Below are 20,943 nucleotides of genomic sequence, written 5' to 3'. Positions count from 1 at the left end.
TGTCATTGCAGGTCCCATCACCTGCGAGCTCACTTGCTGGCCGCTAGGGAGCACTTGGCAGTGGCAGCTCCCTTGTCCTGGGAAGGCCCTGAGAAATCAGATACTCCGGTGGTACTCTGTGTTCTCTTGGGACATCATTTTCCACTTCAGAACTGTCTGTTCTTTTTGTCAGCTACAAGTAAACTTTTGGAACTTGGCTTCCCTTCAGTGATTGCTAGCTTTTATTGCTACATTGAAGTAATAGGTTTTGGCATTTGAAATTTGGTTTTATGACAAAAGGATATGTCAATCATCTAGAAAGGAAGAGAAATTTATACATGAAATTGACGTAATGAGAATACCTAACAAATTTATTCTAGTTAATACATTCTACTTATAAAAGATATTTATAGATCCTTAAATATCTAATTTGCAATTACTTTTTAGTGTTAGTCTAGCAGGTGTATCAATGAAAACGTAGCTGATGTTTATTAACATCACAAACATGACGTTTTTGCTATAATAATAACAAAATTTAACTTGTTACTCTTTAACCTTGTACTGGAAATTCTAAGCAGTGCAGCAAAAAAAAAGAAGAAAAAAGTGTAACTTTTGGGAAAGAGGGAGGAAAATATATTCCTTTCTATGTACAATAAGATTTTCTCCTCCCAAACCTATGAGAATCAAGAATTGGGGGATAGGCTGGGTACAGTGGCTCACGCCTGTAATCTCAGCACTTTGGGAGGCTGAAGTGGGCGGATCACTTGAGCACAGGAGTTCAAGACCAGCCTGGGCAACATGGCAAAAACCCGTCTCTACAAAAAAATACAAAAAATTAGCCAGGTGTAGTGTCACACACGTGTAATCCCAGCTACTTGGGAGGCTGAGGTGGGAGGATGGCTTGAGTCTGGGAGATGGAGGTTACAGTGAGCTGAGTTACGTCACTGCACTCCAGCCTGGGCGACAGGGCCAGACCTCATCTCAAAAATTAAAAATTAAAAAAAGAATTGTGTCATGCCTATAATTCTAGCACTTTGGGAGCTAAGGCATATGGATCACGAGATCTGGAGTTCAAGACCAGCCTGGCCAACATCGTGAAACCCCGTCTCTACTAAAAATACAAAAGTTAGCTGGGCGTGGTGGCATGTGCCTGTAGTCCCAGCTACTCGGGAGGCTGAGACAGAACAATCGCTTGAACCTGGGAGGTGGAGGTTGCAGTGAGCTGAGATCGTGCCACTGCACTCCAGCCTGGGCGACAGAGCAAGACTCCATCTCGAGAAAACAAACAAACAAAATTGGCCAGGCATTGTGGCATACCTATAGTCCTAGCTACCTTGGAGGTGTGAGGATTACCTGAGCCCAGGGAGTTCAAGGCTGTAGTGAGCCATGATCATGCCATTGCACTCCAGCCTGGATGACAAAGTAAGACCCTGTCTCAAAAACAAAAAACATGATTCTTTTTATCAGCTTTAATGTTGGTATATTCTGGCAATAGGACCTTTTAAGAATTTTGCTTATTTCGTTGAGAATTTGCCTTAATGTATTTTTGAAATTTATCATTGGTCACAATAAACATTAATATAAAAAAGTACCTATGAGGTATTCTGAACAGTTTTAGGAGAGACTTGGTTTTTCCTGGGGCAGAGGCAATGAACCTATGCTAAATTTCATGGGCATTTCTTATACAGCCCTTCAAATTGCCCCTTAAAGTGTTAGGTCAGGATGAAAAGCTATTTCAAGTCAGTAGTAACAACTAGTTTATTTTATTGCTTGCATTTGGCCCACCAGGATGGTGGCTGATGAAATGTGTATGAAGTAACAGGAGTCTTTGCTGAGTGATCAGCTGTTTATTCTTTTACTCTACAAATATTGAATGTTTACAGCGTGCCTGGCACTGATCAGGGCTGGGGTTTCCTGACTGCATGGACCTTCCTGGGTATATCCGTGGGGTTTGAATGGTGTGTGACCTCGTGTACGCATGTGTGAATTCATTTGTCATGAGTCAGATTTTATTAAAATTTAAAGGACCAACTTTTTTTTTTTTTTTTTTTTTTTTGAGACGGAGTCTCTCTCTGTCACCCAGGCTGGAGTGCAGTGGCGCGATCTCAGCTCACTGCAAGCTCCGCTGCCTGGGTTCACGCCATTCTCCTGCCTCAGCCTCTCCGAGTAGCTGGGACTACAGGCACCCGCCACCACGCCTGGCTAATTTTTTGTATTTTTAGTAGAGACGGGGTTTCACCGTGGTCTCGATCTCCTGACCTCGTGATCCGCCTGCCTCGGCCTCCCAAAGTGCTGGGATTACAAGCGTGAGCCACCGCGCCCGGCCTAAGGACCAACTTTTTACTTTAATGTTGTGAAACTTGGAAATGTCAGTCTCTTTCAGTGTTGGAAAACTTGGGTGGTCAGCCAATTTTATATTATGATGTATTTTTAAAATAATAAATATTACTTAATAAAATATAACATTGGCCAGGCACGGTGGCTCACGCCTGTAATCCCAGCACTTCGGGAGGCTGAGGCGGGCAGATCACGAGGTCAGGAGATCCAGACCATCCTGGCTAATATGGTGAAACCCCGTCTCTACTGAAAATACAAAAAAAAATTAGCCAGGCGTGGTGGCGGGCGCCTATAGTCCCAGCTACTCGGGAGGCTGAGGCAGGAGAATGGCGTGAACCCGGGAGGCGGAGCTTGCAGTGAGCCGAGATCCTGCCACTGCAGATTGCGCCACTGGGCGACAGAGCGAGACTCCATCTCAAAAATAAATAAATAAATAAATAAATAAATAAATAAATAAATAAATAAATATAACATTATGTAATAAATTATTACTGAGTTACTTACTTGTAATTTACTGTGCCCAAAATAGCCTCCCCTGTCACCCTTTCTGACATACCATCTGTTGACTTCCAAGATTCTTCGGAGGTACCTTAGCCTTCTCTGATGGTGACACTCCACCCTTTGTTTCCAGTGTGACAAGCTGAGCTCCTTTTGTGCATGATGACTGGGACTCTGCCGTGTATTTGCCACCATCCCCCAACACACATTCACATTCACATTCACAAGCATCTATTTTTTATGTGCTGAATCATACTGAGAATTTCCCATGGTTTTTTCAGTCTTGAGGCCTAGTGTTGAAATACTAATTATAATAAGCCTTAAAGTGGCTACTCTTGTCAAAGGGGTGGAGATTGCTTATTAACAAAGATTGTAAATAGGAGAGTAAGAAACAATAAATGGAGACTCTTGCTGGAGTTTTAGCATACATGTCTGCATTGGCGAGAGCTGGTTTCAGACATTAAATTATTCCATGTTATGATTAATGCAGTTGCCGCTTATCACAACACTACTAACTGCTTACCCAGTCACTTAGAGTTAGACTTGAAAGCAAAGAAGTTCACAAATTTGTTAATATTGTAAGCACATTTATTTTGTTCATTTGCTTAAATATCTTCTTATACAACCTTTGTATTTTTTTTAGAACTTAACCAAGAATTTTTATTTATGGGATATGTGTCAATGTTTTTTATTTGGCAGTTAGAAATTTTCTACTACTTATTTCACTTTTTTTTTTTTTTTTTTTTTTTGAGACAAGGTCTCACTCTGTTACCCAGGCTGGAGCACAGTGGTGTGATAATGGCTCGCTGCACCCTTGAACTCCTGGGATCAGGTGATCCTCCTGCCCCAGCCTCCCAAGTAGCTTGGAGTACAGGTGTAGGCCAGCACACTAGGCTAATTTTTAATTTTTTTTAGAAATGGGGTTCTTGCTATGCTGCCAGACTAGAAAATGATTATATATTAGTTATGAATATACCTTGTCATATATGAAGAAAACTTTAATCATAGAAAGGGAAAAAGTTTAACTTTTGCACAATGTAGGTACATTATCATTATTTTGCTGATATCTGATACGGTCTTTAACACAGTTTAAAAAGTCTTGAGAATAACAAATTATTTTGTATTTCTTAACCGTATTTCTTTGCTTTTACCTGTTAGAAGAAATCACTGATAAATATCTTTAAATTTGAATAATTATTTTCTTATAGGCTTTTTTAAATTGATAAGCACTTGGCAAATAGTTCTGATTCTTTGTTTCTGTTTGTATGCATGAAATGATAGCCTTCCCACCTTCAAGTAATTTATGGTAATTTTTATAATCAACTTTATTGAGATATAATGAACACATAATTAAATACGTCCATTTAAAGTATACATTTCAGTGAATTTTGAATTTACACACCCATTTATCCACAACTGTGATCAAGATAAAAGGGAATCCTCTGCCCCGAAAGTTTCTCTGTGCCCCTTCCCAGGCAATCCCAAACCCCGACACCTGGCCCTAGGAAACTACTGATCTAATTTAGTCCCTCTAGTATATAGTTATCTTCTTTAGAGTTCCATGTAACTAAAATATGCACTATGTAGTCTCCTGTATCCAGCTTTCTCCAGCCATCCATGTGGCATGTATCATTATTCACTGCTTTTTTTGGTATTCCATTGAATAGACAGCAGTTTGTTTATCCATTCACCCGTTGATTGTCTCATTTTTTGTTGTAAAAATATTTATTGCCAGCAACATTAAAAGACATGATAGAATAGGATGTTCATGAGCTTGTCAGCACTGTTAATTCACAGTTAACCCTTAACAGTAACTACTGGAACTAGTTTCAGATTTGTAAATTTTCTTCCCAGCCTGCGTTTTAAAAATAATATAGGCACAAAATAGCTTTTTTACAAAAAGCTACTGTAAATATAACTGTGCCTCTGTATTATGTGCATAATTTTCTTTAAAAAGTATACAATAGGCTGGGCGCAGTGGCTCACGCCTGTAATCCCAGCACTTTGGGAGGCCAAGGCGGGCAGATCACCTGAGGTCGGGAGTTCGAGACCAGCCTGACCAACATGGAGAACCCCTGTCTCTACTAAATATACAAAATTAGCCAGGTGTGGTGGTGCACGCCTATAATCCCAGCTACTCAGGAGGCTGAGGCAGGAGAATCACTTGAACCCGGAAGGCGGATGTCGCGGTGAGCTGAGATCGTGCCATTGCACTCCAGCCTGGGCAACAAGAGTGAAACTCCATCTCAAAAAAAAAAAGTATGCAATATTCAAATAACTTACTATATTTGACTTGTCTTATTGTAGAATAATTAGAATTATTTTTTCTGTGAAACTGTGTTTAAGGTAACACTGTAGTGAATGTTTTCTAAAGGTTTTTTTTCTGTTCTTGAAATTTTCCTTGACACAAATTTCCAGCATTGAAATTATTGGAGACTATATAGATTTCTTTTTATGTCTTTATAAAGTAACAGAGTTGAGTCAATAATAATAACAATAATCAGTTCCTGGCCGGGCATGGTGGCTCATGCCTGTAATCCCAGCACTTCGGGAGACCTAGGTGGGCAGATTGCTTGAGTGCAGGAGTTTGAGAGTGGCTTGGGCAACACTGCGAAACCCCATCTCTCCTAAAAATACAAAAATTTAGCCAAGTGTGTTGATGTGCACCTGTTTTCCCAGCTACTCAGGAGGCTGAGCTGGGAGAATCACCTGAGCCTGGGAAGTTGAGGCTGCAGTGAGCCTTGATCACACAACTGCCCGCCAGTGCAGGTGACGGGAGTGAGACCCTGTATCAAAATAATAATAATAATAATAATAAGTCATAATAGTAAGTTCCTAGATTTGGGTCAGTTGGGCCGGACTTTGAATTTTGGTTGTGCGACCCTGAGAAAGTTATTTTTCTTCTCTGAACCTTTGTTGTTGGTTTTTCTGTCAGATATGAAAATTCTAATATTATATACATATTATATACCTAGGACAATTCTGTCAGATAATCATGTTGTTTTCCAAAAAGATTATACTAATTTATAGTACTAACAACCACTGTATAAATGTCTCTTCTCTACTAATCTTTATCATTCTGAAATTTTTTGCTAATTCGACAGAACTGATCTCATATTTACCTTAATTTGTACATGTTCAATTTCTAGGAAGGAAAAAAGCAGTACTCTGGATTTGCATTTCTCCTTATTTTTGTCGCTCATATATATGTCAGTGGATCTTTTAATTCTTTCCCTCTCCACTGTTTGCCTTTTTTTTCCTGCCATTATTGCTTTTTCTTTATAAAGAAATTAATCTTGGCCTAGCGTGGTGGTTCACACCTATAATCCCGGCACTTTGGGGAGCCAAGGTGGGCAGGTCACTTGAGGTTGGGAGTTCGAGACCAGCCTGACCAACATGGAGAAACCTCGTATCTACTAAAAATACAAAACTAGCCAGGCGTGGTGGCACATGCCTGTAATCCCAGCTACTTAGGAGGTTAAAGCAGGACAATCGCTTGAACCTGGGAGGCACAGGGTGCGGTGAGCCGAGATCGTGCCACTGCACCCCAGGCTGGGTGAAACAGCAAAACTCCGTCTTTTTTAAAAAAAAAAAAAAAAAAAAAGGGTTGGGGGGAGAAGTTGAACTTTTCTCAGTGTTAAATCTCCCGTTGTTTCCTTTTGCAATTTATGTTGATTCAGAGCGGTGCGTGGTTTCCTTCTTCCCACTCTGCTGTGGTCCTTGTGTGAGTCCAAGCTCTTTTTGTAGGTCATTTGCATCGATATTGCCAACAAGTCTGCCCCCAGGTTTGTGTGTATGTGTCTCGTTTTCTTTTCTTTTTTAACAGCTTTTTTTGGTCACAAGAATGCAGCTCCTCGGTCACAATAGAAAATTAGCAAATCTTAGCTATGATCCAGAAAACACCTGGCTTCAGTTGCTTAGATACTTGTTGTTCGTAACAGATTCCTGTAAGTGCCTGTTTATTTTTATTTTTCCTCAAACAGCGTTATGTTAACTTCCACTTAGTATCCTCAGGCCAAGATAAGACCATAAAAAATCCTTTGGAGAAATTAAAAATAGAGATGTGATGATTGCCTAAGGAAGACAGGTCCAGATCTATTTAGATTTTCCATCAGCATTTATTTAATTTAATTTTTTTTTTTTTTTAAAGACAGGGTCTTAACTATGTCACTCAGGTTCCCAGGCTGGAGTACACATGCGATTATAGTTCACTGTAACCTTGAACTCCTGGGTTCATGTAATACTCCTGCCTCAGCCAAGCCAGGAGCTGGGACTGCAGGTGTGCACCAACACACCTGGCTAATTTTTTTAAGTTCTTGGCTTGGCGTGGTGGCTCACGCCTGTAATCCCAGCACTCTGGAAGGCCAAGGTGGGAGGATTGCTTGAGGCCAGGAGTTTGAGACCAGCCTGGACAACATAGTGAGACCCACATCTCTACAAACAAAACAAAACAAAAAAACACCCCCTCTCCAAGTACTCCCTCTCCACATTTTTACATCTAAAGAAAATAGTAAATTTTTCATTACGCTCTGATAGCTGTACAGAAAACTATTTCTTTATTGTTGTCATGACTGTGACTCCCTGAGGTAATTCTTTTGTAGCATATATAGGAGGCTTGTATGTAAGGTGGACACTATGTTTATTTCTTGATTATCTCTGAGCATGCTATAGTTCTTTATCTTCCTCCTTTTATGTGCACTGTGTAATGTCCTCATCGTTTTAAAAGTGAGTTGCTATGGGCCAGGCGCGGTGGCTCACGCCTGTAATCCCAGAACTTTGGGAGGCCAAGGTTGGTGGATCACTTGAGGTCAGGAGTTCAAGACCAGCCTGGCCAACATGGTGAAACCCAGTCTCTACAAAAAATGCAAAAAAAAAAAAAAAATTAGCTCGGCATGGTGGCACACACCTGTAATCCCAGCTACTCGGGAGGCTGAGGCACGGGAATCACTTGAACCCAGGAGGCGGAGGTTGCAGTGAGCGAAGATCGTGCCACTGCACTCCAGCCTGGGTGACAGAGTGAGACTCTGTCTCAAAACAAAAAAACAAGTGAGTGGTTATGTATCTATTTTTTGTTTCTTTGCCTTTTCAATAGCACCTAGTAATTTTATATTATCAGAGGTATTCTACATTTTCTTCAGTGTGAGAAACCAACATAACATTAAATACATTTATTTTCTTCTAGACGGCAATGGACGTGATGCAGTTCAGCAAGGAGGAAGTTCGGGAAGTGTCAAGGCTGCTTGCTGGTATACTGCATCTTGGGAACATAGAATTTATCACTGCTGGTGGGGCGCAGGTTTCCTTCAAAACAGGTAAGATTATGCCTGCCTGCCCTCCTCACTCCTTTTGTTCCCCGTAGGAAACTTAAACCTAAATTATTGACTGTCTAGTCTTTTAGAGAGAAAATTCTGGCCAGGTGCGATGGCTCTTGCCTGTAACCCCAGCACTTTGGGAGGTGGAGACGGGCAGATTGCTTGAGCCCAGTAGTTCGATACCAGCCTGGGCAGTGTGGCCAAACCCCATCTCTACTAAAAATACAAAAATTAGCCAGGCATGATGGTGTGCTCCTGTAGTCCCAGCTGCTTGGGAGGCTGAGGTGGGAGGATCACCTGAGCCTCTGTGAGTCAAAGCTGCAATGAGCTGAGATGATGCCACTGCACTCCAGTCTGGGCGACAGAGTGAGATCTTGTCTCACAAAAGAAGAAAAAAAAGAGAAAATGTTCTGGCTCCTTGAATAGAGAGCTACAGAATGTTAGTTGTATTAGATATGAAGCATCGGTTAGGAATGGCTCAGAGTGTATGAAAAGTTACTAGTCAATTGGGATAGTGACCGTGTTCTCTTTTTAAAAAGAAGGAAAATGAGTCAAGTACCTGGAAATATGAGCAACCAGGAATCGACATAGGAAAGTGTTGAGAGTCAGGTGGCATAGTCCTGTTGAGTGCCAGCATGGTAAAATGGTTAAGACCCTTTGTTTTGCAAGCCAGTATGCTGGGTTCATAGCCCTCCCCCGCTTCATGCTGTTTCCTGTGTTATTTATCCCCTGAACACTCGTGACTTCTCACCTGTACAGTGTCTCAGAGATTTGCTGTCAAGATAAAATGAGTTAACATATAGCTATGTCAGTTGTCATTTTGCTCGAGTGATTTATGTATTAATTTTTAAAACTTTTCTGATGAAAGCAATAGATGAGGCCATGGAAGCTGGAAATTGGATGAGTTGAAGTTCAAAGTGGTTCTAGAGGAGACCAGAACTGTAGGCCAATAATTCTCAAATGTCTGGTTCCACCCAGCACCTCTTAATATTCTCAAAAATCAGAGAACCCCAGAGAGCTTTTGTTTATGTGAGTTTTATCTGTTGATGTTTACCACATTGAAAGTTAAAACTTTTTGGCTGGGCACAATGGCTCATGCCTGTAATCATAGCACTTTGGGAGGATGAGGCAGGTGAATCACTTGAGGTCAGGAGTTCAAGACCAACCTGGCCAACAGGGTGAAACCCTGTCTCTACTAAAAACAAAAAATTAGCCAGGTGTGGTGGTGTGCACCTGTAATTCCAGCTACTTGGGAGACTGAGGCACGAGAATCTCTTGAACCCGGGAGGTGGAGGTTGCAATGAGCCAAGATCACGCCAGTGCACTATAGCCTGGGTGACAAAGTGAGACTCTATCTCAAAAAAAAAAAGTGAAAACTTCAAAAGTTAAAATGAGATGTTTAAAAAATATTCTTTATCAATTTAAAAAGAACAATAATAAACCCATTGCATACTAAAATAAATGTTCTATTTTTATTTAAAAGACTATTTTCCAAATCAGAAAACAGGAAGAATAGTCCCATTGTCTTATCTTTTTGCAAATTTCTTTAATGTCTGACATATTGAAAGACAGTTGGGGGCTGGGCTCAGTGGCTCATGCCTGTAATCCCAGAACTTTGGGAGGCCGAGGTAGGTGGATCCCGTGAGGTCAGGAGTTTGAGACCAGCCAGGCCGATATGGTGAAACCAGTCTCTACTAAAAATACAAAAATTAGCCAGGTGTGGTGGCGGGCACCTGTAATCCTAGCTACTTGGGAAGCTGAGGCAAGAGAATCGCTTGAACCCGGGAGGCGGAGGTTGCAGTGAGCTGAGATCATGCCACTGTACTCCAGCCTGGGCTACAGAGTGAGACTCCATCTCAGAAAAAAAAAAAAAACAAAGAAAGTAGGCCGGGCGCGGTTGCTCACGCCTGTAATCCCAGCACTTTGGGAGGCCGAGGCGGGTGGATCACGAGGTCAAGAGATTGAGACCATCCTGGCCAACATGGTGAAACCCCGTCTCTACTAAATGTACAAAAAATTAGCTGGGCGTGGTAGTGGGTGCCTATAGTCCCAGCTACTCGGGAGAATGGCGTGAACCCGGGAGGCGGAGCTTGCAGTGAGCTGAGATCATGCCGCTGCACTCCAGCCTGGGCGACAGAGGGAGACTCCGTCTCAAAAAGAAAAAAACAGTAGTTGCAAACCTCTGACAGGATCTTGGGGACACCCGTAGGATTCCCAGACCACACTTCGTCCAAGCATGAGGCTCTATGCTACTAACCTCTAGGATTCACTAAGGGAGTGAATAACTTAGCGATAACACGCAATCTCTAAACTCTGCCTGAGGGATTCAGGAGTGTTCTCTGCATTAAGGTATGGCTAAGCCTGCTTAGCTTCTCGAGGGCGGTGGGTTCATTCACCTTTGTCTTATTCTCTGCAGCTCTGGATAGATCTGCAGAGTTACTTGGGCTGGACCCAACACAGCTCACAGATGCTTTGACCCAGAGATCAATGTTCCTCAGGGGAGAAGAGATCCTCACGCCTCTCAATGTTCAACAGGTACACACGCTTTGCCATCCGATCTTGCCTTACTAGCCACTCCTGGGTTTTCAGATCCATAGGTTTGATTCAGATATGTAACTATAATAACAGTTATATTATAACTGTAATATATTAATAACTGTTCAAATGACTTTGGTTCATGATCAAAATAAAGAAGATACCGAAGGATTGGGAATAGACAAAGCTATTGAATTGCTGTCTAATTGTCTAAAACAACATCTAATTGTTGTTTAAGAGGATGGGTCAAATGCAGATTGCCTGACTTTGAACTTGACCCTTCTACTTACTACTGTCTGCTCTTGGGAAATTGAGTCACCATGCCTCAGTTTCCTCCACTATAAGACAAGGATAATTATACCTAATTCACAGGATTCTTGTAAGAATAAAAACAACAAATAGATGCTGAGCATTTAATGTCTGGTACAGAGTAAGCACTAAATAAACATTACCTACAACAATCATGTGTTATTATAATGAAAACAATATCATAATAATGTTTTATTTATATTTGCCTCTGCTACTGCCTTGAGCCAATGTATATGTGCTAGCTCTTTGTATTAGGGTTCTCTTAGAGGGACAGAATATGATAGATAGATTGATAGATACAAAGGGGAGTTTATTAAGTATTAACTTACATGATCAGAAGGTCCCACAATAGGCTGTGTGCAAGCCAAGGAGCAAGGAGAGCCAGTCTGAGTCCCAAAACTGAAGAACCTGCAGTCCGATGTCCTAGGGCAGGAAGTATCCAGCATGGGAGAAAGATGTAGGCTGGGAGGCTGGGCCAGTCTCGCCTTTTCACATTTTTCTGCCTGCTTTATATTCACTGGAAGCTGATTAGATTGTGCCCACCAGATTAAGGATAGATGTGCCTTCCGTAGCCCACTGACTCAGATGTCACCCGCACAGGCAACACCCAGGATTAATACTTTGTATCCTTCAATCAAGTTGACACTCAGTATTAACCATCACACTCTTCTATTATGTTTTTAATTGGATAAGTAAAAATGCTGACCATATGATGAAGAAAAACTTTGTAAATACAAAGTATAATAGAAAATCAGAAAATTTTAAAAAAGAGCTCACATCTTAATCACTGTTTTAAACATGGTGCCAGACACGGTGGCTCACGCCTGTAATCCCAGCACTTTGGGATGCCAAGGCAGGTGGATCACCTGAGGTCAGGAGTTTGAGACCAGCCTGACCAACATGGAGAAACCTCGTCTCTACTGAAAATAGAAAAATTAGCGGGGTGTGGTGGTGCATGCCTATAATCCCAGCTACTCAGGAGGCTGAAGCAGGAGAATCACTTGAACCCGGGAGGTGGAGGTTGCTGTGAGCCGAGATCGCGCCATTGCATTCCAGCCTGGGCAACAGAGCTAGACTCCACCTCAAAACAAAAACAAAAACAAAAAAACCTGGTAACATTTGTACCGTACATATGGTTTAGATTCTTTTGTGTAACTCAGCATAGCAAGTTGAGTTTGGAATCCTGGTATTTAATCTTAACAGAAAGGAAATATGTGAGTTCTGGTTTATCTTTTCTTTAGATATCTGTCCTTTCCTAGATGATATTGATTGACTTCACACTGGAGGGCCGGATGCTGTGCTAGTCTTGTGTGTGTCTCTCGAGTGGGGCACGGATGGCCTTGCCTGTCTGGGGTGCCCGGGGTCAGCTGATTCTGTGCCGCTTCCTCTCCCACAGGCAGTAGACAGCAGGGACTCCCTGGCCATGGCTCTGTATGCGTGCTGCTTTGAGTGGGTAATCAAGAAGATCAACAGCAGGATCAAGGGCAATGAGGACTTCAAGTCTATTGGCATCCTTGACATCTTTGGATTTGAAAACTTTGAGGTAGGCTTCCTAACAGTGCAGCACATGAATTCTCTTCTGTCCATTATTAGCTGCTATTGAACAAATCTCCGTGAGCAAACTCTTTTTTTTTTCTTTTTTTTTTGAGATGGAGTCTCACTCTGTCTCCCAGGCTGGAGCACAGTGGCATGATCACAGCTCACTGCAACTTCTACCTCCTGGTTCAAGTGATTCTCCCACCTCAGCCTCCCAAGTAGCTGAGATTACAGGTGTCTGCCACCACAGCCAGCTAATTTTTCTTGTATTTTCAATAGAGACTGGGTTGCACCATGTTGGTCAGGCTGGTCTTGGACTCCCGACCTCAGGTGATCTGCCCACCTCGGCCTCCCAAAGTGCTGGGATTACAGGTGTGAGCCACTGCGCCAGGCAACAAGCATTGATGTTTTTCTCTGCAGATCTTTTTTAAATCTTTTCTTCACCTTTCCATATAATCGTGAGTGCACTAAAGATACTTATTGAATGCTTTCCCCCCTTAGGTTAATCACTTTGAACAGTTCAATATAAACTATGCAAATGAGAAACTTCAGGAGTACTTCAACAAGCATATTTTTTCTTTAGAACAACTAGAATATAGCCGGTAAGCACTCATAGAATTCCATTTCAATTTTTTTTTTTAAAGCAGCAACTAGATTAGTTTTGAAGCTATGTTTTCATTTAACTTGGCTGTTTAAAATCTTCTACAGGGAAGGATTAGTGTGGGAAGATATTGACTGGATAGACAATGGAGAATGCCTGGACTTGATTGAGAAGGTAATGTATTTTTGAAGAATGGTTACAGTCCCAAGGGGGTCCAGCTGGGCTGATTCATATTTGTGGGAACAAAATAACGTGCATGAACACGCACATCAAAGATGTGAATGTTTAGAACACAGTGGACCATTTGGAAACATAAATGTAAATGTGCAAGGTTGAATTTAAATACTTGGCTGCTTCAAACCTATTGTCTCATTGAACTCAGTATTTTAGAATCAACAGTGTGTAAATTGGCTTCCCTTAGATTTTAAGTCAGAAGCAAAGCTTTGAAGTACCAATATAGATTTGCCAGTTGTAAAAGTTTTATCCACAAAATTGCAATGGGTTCAATTTTTTTTTAAGATTTATATAAGAACTTAATTGGTTTTCTCTATAGCGTATCATTATGGATTTTCCAGTCAAGAAATTACCATGCCTTTTCTTTTAACCACTCATTTGTTAGAGAGTAGAGGAGAGCTCTCAAATAGTTTGGGACGCACACATTCAACTTTTTTTTTTTTTTTTTTTTTTTTTTTCTGAGACAGAGTCTCACTCTGTTGCCCAGGCTGGAGTACAGTGACACAGTCTTGGCTCACTGCAACCTCCATCTCCCAGGTTCAAGTGATTCTGCTGCCTCAGCCTCCCCAGTAGCTGGGATTACAGGTGTATGCCACCACACCCAGTTAATTTTTTTGTATTTTTAGTAGAAACAGGGTTTCACTGTTGGCCAGGCTGGTCTCGAACTCCTGGCCTCAAATGCTGTGCCTGTCTTGGCCTCCCAAAGTGCTGGGATTACAGGCATGAGCTACCCATGCATCCAGCCACATTCGACTTTTAATTCATTTTTTCTTTTTCTTCTTTCTTCTAGAAACTTGGCCTCCTAGCCCTTATCAATGAAGAAAGCCATTTTCCTCAAGCCACAGACAGCACCTTATTGGAGAAGCTGCACAGTCAGCATGCGGTATGTCGAAACCTGCAATTCTTCATCACATCGGAGTAGCACATCTGTGGGTTAGGGTCACACACCAGGCATGTCAGTCTGCTGGCCCAACTGTGCCTCCCACACTGAACATTTATTCTCACACCAAAGCTGTTCTCCTATTACTAGAACTAAATTGAAATAAGCAAAAGGGTTAGATTTGGGGCTCCTTGTCAGAATGCCCAAGCTTATTTAGAGAACATAAAATTGTTAATCTATTATAATGACACAATCGAGAGTTAACATGTTTTTTATAAAGTGCACCATATGCCGTGTCCTGAAACGCAGATCCATGGCAAGTTTGGAAATGATTTTCACTGTCTTTTGTATTTAGTGTTCTCTGGAAGTCAAAGGAAATCAGTGAGTGAAATAAGGCATTGTATTTTTTTTTTTTTTTAGAATAACCACTTTTATGTGAAGCCCAGAGTTGCAGTTAACAATTTTGGAGTGAAGCACTATGCTGGAGAGGTAACTTTTTATTAAGATACCTAGTGATAGTTGCCTGTTTGGTATTTAGAGAAAACAGTGGTTTCAGAAGCCAATCATGAATTTTTGGGGCTGGGCATGGTAGCTCACGTGATCCTATAGTTGCAGTACTTTGGGAGGCTGAAGCAGGAGGATCACTTGAGGACAGGAGTTTGAGACCAGCCTGGGCAACATACATATAAAAAATATCTACAAGATATTTTTTAAAAAGTTAGCCTGGCGTGGTGACACATCTGTTATCCCAGCTGTTCTGGAGGCCGAGGTGGGAGGATTGCTTGGGCATAGGAATTTGAGGCTGCATGAGCTATGATCACGTCACTGCACTTCAGCCTGGGAAATAGAGCAAGACCCTGTCTCTTAAAAAATAAATAAATTTATTGGAATGATTTCTTTTTGTGGCTCTTTCAGGGAAGTTGTTTATGACCTGAAACTATTCTTTCCATCAGTTTTCTCCTCTCTTATTTATTAAAACTAGGTGCAATATGATGTCCGAGGTATCTTGGAGAAGAACAGAGATACATTTCGAGATGACCTTCTCAATTTGCTAAGGGAAAGCCGGTATGTCAGTCTTCTCCCTGAGAAGTCCTTAGCAAGCAAATGAATATTTGTGCAAATGCTTTTAATTCACAAATATAGAACAAATTGCTGTTATGTAAGAAACTTAGTATTGTTTTTCCCAGGTAATACTTCATCAATGAAATAACTCAAAAGTATAACATAATAATACAAGCAAGGTCGGGCATGGTGGCTCACAGCTGTAATCCCAGCACTTTGGGACACCAAGGTGGGCGAATCACCTGAGGTCAGGAGTTTGAGACCAGCCTGGCCAACATATTGAAACCCCATCTCTACTGAAAATACAAAAATTAGCCAAGCACGGTGGCAGGCACCTGTAATCCCAGCTACTTGGGAGGCTGAAACAGGAGAATCGCTTTAACCTGGGAGGTGGAGGTTGCAGTGACCCCAGATTGTGCCATTGCAGTCCAGCCCGGGTGACAAGAGTGAAACTCTGTTTCAAAATAAATAAATAAATTAATAATAATAATAATAATAATACAAGCGATGACTGCCATTTAGTGACGTACTGAAATAAGCCAACCACAGAGGCCCGTACTGTTATTAATCCTCTTATGCAGATAAGGAAACTGAGGCTTGAAGCAGTTAAAGCTGTTAAGTGACTTCACCAAGACTTCTCAACTTGGGCCGTCGAGTCCAGTTTTGATCTGGTCTGGTTGGCTTCAGAACCTAAGATCTTAAGCAGTGTGGCCTGCTTTCTTCACAGGGAGCTTAGAGCTGTGTGGTTAAGCTGATTTCAGCCTTGGTTTTATAGGACTCCTATGTCTCTAGTTAGTAAAATAAACGCCTTAATTCAGCTATAATTATAAATTTATTACATATTCATTTATTCATTCATGAATTATAAATTTACACCATTAAATCAATAAAGAAAACACACAGAAACTTGCAGTGATTAGCTATTTGTATGTATTAGACCAGGAAGTGTCCTATTTTTTTTATTTTTATTTTTTATTTATTATTTATTTATTTATTTATTTATTTATTTATTATTTTTTTTTTTTTGAGACGGAGTCTCGCTCTGTCACCCAGGCTGGAGTGCAGTGTTGCGATCTCCGCTCGCTGCAAGCTCCGCCTCCCGGGCTCACGCCATTCTCCTGCCTTAGCCTCCGGAGTAGCTGGGACTACAGGTGCCCGCCACCACGCCCGGAGAATTTTGTGTATTTTTAGTAGAGACGGGGTTTCACTGTGTTAGCCAGGATGGTCTTGATCTCCTGACCTCGTGATCCACCCGCCTCAGCCTTCCAAAGTGCTGGGATTACAGGCATGAGCCACCGCGCCCGGCCTTTTTTTTATTTTTTTTAGACAGAGTCTCATTCTGTCACCCAGACTGGAGTGCGGTGCTGCAGTCTCGGCTCACTGCAACCTCTGCCTCCCGGGTTCATGCTGTTCTCCTGCCTCAGCCTCCTGAGTAGCTGGGACTACAGGCACCTGCCACCATGCCTGGCTATTTTTTTTTTTTTTTTTGTATTTTTAGTAGAGACGGGGTTTCACCATGTTAGCCGGGATGGTCTCGATCTCCTGACCTTGTGATCCGCCCGCCTCGGCCTCCCAAAGTGCTGGGATTACAGGCGTGAGCCACCGTGCCTGGCGGAAGTGTCCTATTTTTAGGAGGCTTTGTAGGAGAGAAAGAGTTTAGGGAAAAAACCCTTTCCTGAAAGCTTTCAGCACCTGTGTTGGATCTGGTGGGAATCTGTAACAAAAACACATTTTTAGTATCTAAGGAAGGAAAGTAGCAAAAAAGTTTAAAAGCTGTAATACTTTTAGAAATGTAAATACTAGATGGCCACCTGTCACTTAGATAGAAATGAATTGGGACGAAGGGAGCCCATATAAGGTACTATCAGCCTAGAAACTCAGAATTTGAAACATTTGATCTTCAAACTTCCTTTAACCCTTCTATGTGAGGATTCACTATTTACAACATTGTTAGCTATTTTATTTTTAGGTGAGTTTTCAGACCTGTAAAAATGATGGGTGTTTAAAAAACACCATAGCATGCTGTCAAAGCAATTTCTTAGTTTAATGCGATTTAATGCAATATGTTTAAATAAAAGCCCTATATTGATGTTAAGTAGACGCAGTTTGTCGTAGTGAAAAGATTGCAGGCCTGGAGACCAGCGAGGTGGAGTTTCGCCAGCTGCCTCTGTGCTAGTGTGAAGCAGTTTTGTGAGTGGGGTAAAGAACTTCCTGTCTTGACCGCAGGTTTCCCTTTGCAAACCAAGGAGATGGGGCTGTTCACTTGCTTCACTCTCTTTCACCTTTGACATCTGTGACATTTTAATGGAACCAAAGCTTCTCTCCAAAGAGCTCAAAGCACAGTTAGAGAACTTCAAAGAGTGAGCATTAAAGAGCACCTGAGAACAAAAATGAAATGGGGCAAAGCAAGAAGCGACCAGGGAAAGCTCTAATATTGCCGCTTATGAGGAGGCAGTTGCTCACAAGCCTTCCCTGACTGTCCTGGTGACAGTGAAGCCACCAACCCCGCCAGCTCCGTAGCCCATGATACCTTCCATACAAGGAAGATTTAAAAATTATTGAAGGCTGGGTGGGTGCGGTGGCTCACACCTGTAATCCTAGCACTTTGGGAGGCCGAGGCAGGTGGATCACCTGAGGTCAGGAGTTCAAGACCAGCCTGGCCAACATGGTGAAACCCCGTCTCTACTACAAAATATAAAGATTAGCTGGGCGTGATGGCAGGCGCCTATAATCCCAGCTACTCAGAAGGCTGAAGCAGGAGAATCACTTGAACCCAGGAGGCAGAGGTTGCAGTGAGCCGAGATCGCACCACTGCACTCCCGCCTGGGTGAAAGAGCGAAACTCTGTCTTAAAAAAAAAAAAAAATTATTGGGAAGCTTTTCACTTTTACCTTGTTAATAGTAGCAATGGATTTTACAGAACTTTTTAAATAATAACTAATATCAATATATATGATATGCCAAGTACCATGCTTTCTGCCCTTTTACATGCATGTTCTTCTTTCATTCTCACCTGGCATTAGGGGATAAATTCAAAAATTACCTCCATTTTCCAGATGAAAAAACTGAGGCTTAGAGACAGATGAAACATCTTGCCCAAGCAACACAGCTGGGAAGTGGGGAGACAGGATTTGAACCATCGCCTGCCTCACCCTGTAATTAGTGTTCCCCAGGAGCACCTTTCCATCCCCAGGAGCACCTTTCCATCCGTTAACTGCTTCAATCTTTGCAACACTGCAAGATGGGCAAAACTAATAACTCACTTTTGCAAGTGAGGCGACGGAGGCTACAGAGGCATAGATGGCATTCCAGAATGCACAGAGCTCCTAAGTGGGATACCACCCTTTGTCACTGTCATGCCAGTCCCCTTCTCTGCAAGACTCTGGTCTCTGACACTGCCACGTGTTTTCAGTGCCTAAAGCTCTTTGGCAGTGGTTGGTTTGAAATCTTCGGAAGCTGTCTTAGTTTTTCCAGGCCTAGGGTGTATTACTTTGAATTATCATTGGGAAAGGGCACCATTAATTACAGTAATCTTGCACCTAATAATGGGTGTGTGTGCCTCACTGTCCTGCTCTTGCCTCACACAGATTTGACTTTATCTACGATCTTTTTGAACATGTTTCAAGCCGCAACAACCAGGATACCTTGAAATGTGGAAGCAAACATCGGCGGCCTACAGTCAGCTCACAGTTCAAGGTTCGTTTTCACCGCTGGCTTAGAGGAATCCATCGTTACTGTGTTTTTAAGACTAAGAATTGAAAAGAGGATTTGGGTGTATGTGAAGTCTATAAGAGTATTTGTTTAATTTTGTTTCCTTTTATATCATGCTTTTAAACTAGATAGTGCTTTAGAAATAAAATAGAATTTTGGCTCACGCCTGTAATCTCATCACTTTGGGAGGCCGAAGTGGGCAGATCACCTGAGCTCAGGGGTTCAAAACCAGCCGGGGCAACATCGTGAAATCCCGTCTCTACAAAAAATACGGAAATTATCTGGGCGCAGTGGCGCATGCCTGTAGTCCCAGCTACTCAGGAGGCTGAGATGGGAGGATTGCCTGAGCCTGGGAGATCAAGATTGCAGAGAGCTGTGATTGCACCACTGCACTCTAGCCTGGGTGACAGAGTAAGACCTAGACTCTGTCTAAAAAAAAAGAAAAAAGAAATAAAATAGACTTCTTCTCTGAGTCAGATGAAAACATGTAGATCCTTTTTAAAAAAATAAATGGCTATTTCTTCTAAGCTTTTGAAATAGCAAACTTCTTAAGGCCATTTGGGACCACTCTGATTTGTCTTTAGAGGCTCATGTGGAAATGGGATATATTTCTTCTCATATCTGGATGTTTTTCCCCCTGGTTAGATAAGACCAATGTCAGTTACCTTGTCCTAGGCTCTTAATCTCCAGCGGAGGTGTTCAGTTTTCTTTTTCTAGAAGGTCAGTTTTGCCAGGACTTCTCTGAGAAAGCTTTTTTTTTTTTCCGTGTGTGTGTGAGAGAGAGAGACAGGGTCTTGTTCTGTCACCCAGACTGGAGTGCAGTGGTGTAATCACGCCTCACTGCAACCTCAAACTCCTAGGCTCAAGTGATTCTCCCCCTCAGCCTCCTGAGTAGCTGGCACTACAGGTGTACACCCGACATTTTTTTTTTTTTTAAAGACAGAGTCTCGCTCTGTCATCCAGGCTGGAATGCAATGGCACGATCTCAGCTCACTGCAACCTCTACCTCCCAGATTCAAGCCATTCTTCTGCCTCAGCCTCCCAAGTAGCTGAGACTAGAGGCATGCACCACCATGCCTGGCTAATTTTTCACACCCAGCTAATTTTTAGATGTTTTACTGAGATGGGGTCTTATTATGTTGCCCAGGCTGATCTCAAAGTTCTGGCCTCCCGCAATCCTCCTATCTCAGCCTCCCAAACTGCTGGAATTACAGACGTGAGCCACTGCACCCAGCCTTGGAAAGTTTTTGAAATGTTTGAGACTTTAAACTGGACTAGCAGTGAAGGAAATGGAAAAGGGTGGGTGAGCTTTCCTGGTGCAGGCGAAGGCAGGAGAAAAGCCGAGACACAGAGATGCAAGTCCTGTCTCTGAGGACTGTCAACAGACAGTAGAACACCAGCCGGACAGGACACCTCCTGAGAATTTAAGTTGGTATCAAAATATGAAGGGCCGTGAACGTCAGGATGTTTTGTCCTGTGAGAAATTTTAAAGTTTTCTGAGCTGGAGAAGTAATTAATCCATGTAGTGTTCAGACAGTTCAGTTTTCTTCAACAAGATTACGAGAAGAAAAAAGAGAGATGGAGGGAAAGCCAACGGATTAAAAGAGACTTAGAAGATGCATCCACCAACTACAATGAATGGACCATATTTGCATTTTGATGCCAAAGAACAAACCCTTTAAAATTTATGGGCTGGGCACGGTGACACATGCTTGTAATCCCAGCACTTTAGGAGGCCTAGGTGGAAAGATTGCTTCAGTCGAGGAGTTCGAGACCAGCCTGGGCAACATAGCAAGGCCTCATCTCTACAGAAAAAAATTAAAAAGTTAGTCGGGCATGGTGGCATGCCCTTGTAGTCCCAGCTACTCAGGAGGCTGAGGCAGGAGGATCACTTGAGTCTGGAAGGTTGAAGCTGCAGTGAGCTGTGATCTCGCCACTGTACTCCAGCCT

At 42.2% G+C, this 20,943-nt stretch overlaps 1 protein-coding gene across 1 annotated transcript in view; it reads left to right on the top strand.

Annotated features, from left to right (window-relative positions):
- Positions 1 to 20,943, top strand: part of MYO10 (myosin X) — a 130,103-nt gene that overhangs the window by 18,009 nt on the left and 91,151 nt on the right. The window contains exons 7-15 of the mRNA XM_032135328.2: positions 7,997 to 8,126; positions 10,543 to 10,661; positions 12,367 to 12,513; positions 13,008 to 13,108; positions 13,215 to 13,281; positions 14,132 to 14,224; positions 14,642 to 14,710; positions 15,204 to 15,286; positions 18,870 to 18,978. Of these exons, the coding sequence (XP_031991219.1) occupies positions 7,997 to 8,126; positions 10,543 to 10,661; positions 12,367 to 12,513; positions 13,008 to 13,108; positions 13,215 to 13,281; positions 14,132 to 14,224; positions 14,642 to 14,710; positions 15,204 to 15,286; positions 18,870 to 18,978 (918 nt within the window). The remainder of the gene's footprint in view (positions 1 to 7,996; positions 8,127 to 10,542; positions 10,662 to 12,366; positions 12,514 to 13,007; positions 13,109 to 13,214; positions 13,282 to 14,131; positions 14,225 to 14,641; positions 14,711 to 15,203; positions 15,287 to 18,869; positions 18,979 to 20,943) is intronic.

The sequence above is a fragment of the Hylobates moloch genome, unplaced genomic scaffold (genome assembly GCF_009828535.3).
Source record: "Hylobates moloch isolate HMO894 unplaced genomic scaffold, HMol_V3 SCAFFOLD_17, whole genome shotgun sequence".
In the NCBI taxonomy this organism is placed as follows: Eukaryota; Metazoa; Chordata; class Mammalia; order Primates; family Hylobatidae; genus Hylobates; species Hylobates moloch.
This window is presented reverse-complemented; position numbering and strand designations above follow the sequence as displayed.